Here is a 2,065-nt window from a genome sequence, read left to right on the forward strand (position 1 = left end):
ATTTTTTTACCTAATTAACACCCATTGTCTCCTTTATATACATATAATGGAATAAACGGTTGCTTTAGTAGTGTGTTTCTTTAGCCGCTCAGTTTGTAGATTTAGTTTTTGTCAGCAGTTTCTTAGTCTTCTTAACGCATACTGATGTAAACTGAATAAAATAATATCACATTCCAGTTGAAGTTGTACTAGGACTAGAAATCATACGAAAACGTTAAATTAGCAAAACCCTGACCAGTTAATTTATTTTTAATAAGGCACCCACAGTGAAATGTTTACAAAATAAACAGTTAGCAATGCGAGATATTTCTTAAGTGCTAGTATTTAGTGAAAAACAGTAAACATGTTTCTGGTGTTAAGAATACCTCGTCTGATCAACTGAGTAAACATCTTCTATCCCGCCAATACCGTGAGACATGCCTAAAAGAAGATTTAGGATCGTTAGTTGTGGACAGGAAAAAAAATATAAGATGCGCAACATTACAGCCCAAAATATTGTGTAGAAGTTTATAATACAGCCATATAATTTTCAAAAAGAACTGAACACAAAACACTCCCCAGAAATAAAAAAGTAGGAAATTCAAAGTAAGCTGCGCTACTTCCAAAACTATGCAATACTAAGTACCTTCCAACATCATTAAACCACAAAGTATGTCAAGCACATTCTTAAGTCACCAAAAATACTCACGTTATCGATAATATTTAAAAAACAACAACTAATCTTCAACAAGTTTAAATATACGAAGTGTGAACTAATGTTTGGTGTTACAAAAAACAATAAAATATCAAATACTCTCCAGTACTGCTAAAAGTACGAAATACCAAGTTCTTCTATAGTGTTACTAAAATAACGATATAACAAGTTCTCTCCATTATTAGTAATGGTGCGAAACACTAAGTATAGCATCTGGTATTATTGAAGTATGAAATATTCGCTTATCTTTTAAAGTAGATGGTATAGAGGTAAAAGTTTGAAAAAAACAATAAGAAGTCCTATATATGGTTTCCTACCTGTGCGTTATTTGCTGCTGTGATTTTCGGCGAAAAGTAATCGTTTCTCATCTGACGACGCTGGGTTCTTCTTTGCCTAGGCCTTAGAGATCTCTAAAGCCACGAAAATAACTTGATTACTACACGTACTTTTATATTATAATTGTCTTTATTTCTTCATTAACGTTTGTTACTAGTATTACTAAAACGGTTAAAGTGCCGCTATATGTACTACCCTTTGATTAACGAGAAAAGATTTGTTAAATAATTTAATTCTGTCTTTGTATTTATAAATTTTACTATTATTAAACAGACCATTGCTCTTTTGTGTTGAATATAAGAGTTTCTGACGCTAACTACTGTAAGCGCGGTACATTCAGGATCCTCACATACTTTAGAAGTTCTACATGATACCACAACATATATGAAACGAACAATGAGACTATTGGAAACTCATAAGATATTTAGCACAGAGAATTAACCCTTTGCCTATTCGCTCTTCAATATTATTCTGTAAATTGTTGACGAGGTCACTATTAAGTTAACTCTTCAACAATATTTACCTGTCTGCATGTCAGATGTTGTTTCACTTCTATGAATAAAGCTAACACGAAAATATACTACAACAATTGCTTCTTGTAATGTGACAGATAGGAAGCTTTTATAGGTTGTGTAAAAACACACTCTAATAGAATTTTACTTGATATAAACTTAGCAACACAAAGCTTCAGCTACTAACGATGTATTAACATGAACAATATTAACAAAAAGGTTTGATGAACTGATTAATATAGTATGGAAAATGAAGGTCGGAAAAAGTGAAATTACTGTAAAAAGTGTATTTTGCAAACAATTAATTTCTTATCCTCCTAGGAATGGAATCTGTAATTTGTTTTGTCCAGCCACTCGCCTTTGTAAAGAACAAAGCTAATACAAATCTAACTTCGAATTAAAAAACGGGGCGATAAGAAAAGAACATAAGTTTGGATCTGTCAACCGCGTATTCAATTTAGTATTTCTGCAACACAAACATAGGATAAATATATATATATATATATATATATAATAGAAAGGT

General features: G+C 31.5%; 1 protein-coding gene across 1 annotated transcript in view; it reads right to left on the reverse strand.

Moving 5' to 3' along the window:
- Window positions 1-234: 234 nt before the first annotated feature.
- The window catches only part of LOC111089435, a 12,262-nt gene continuing 10,431 nt past the window's right edge, over window positions 235-2,065 (reverse strand). The window contains exons 5-6 of the mRNA XM_022401947.1: window positions 1,012-1,104; window positions 235-420 (exon numbers count right to left, since the gene is read on the reverse strand). Of these exons, the coding sequence (XP_022257655.1) occupies window positions 394-420; window positions 1,012-1,104 (120 nt within the window). The 3' untranslated portion in view covers window positions 235-393. The remainder of the gene's footprint in view (window positions 421-1,011; window positions 1,105-2,065) is intronic.

The sequence above is a fragment of the Limulus polyphemus genome, unplaced genomic scaffold, assembly GCF_000517525.1.
Source record: "Limulus polyphemus unplaced genomic scaffold, Limulus_polyphemus-2.1.2 Scaffold4, whole genome shotgun sequence".
Taxonomy (NCBI): Eukaryota; Metazoa; Arthropoda; class Merostomata; order Xiphosura; family Limulidae; genus Limulus; species Limulus polyphemus.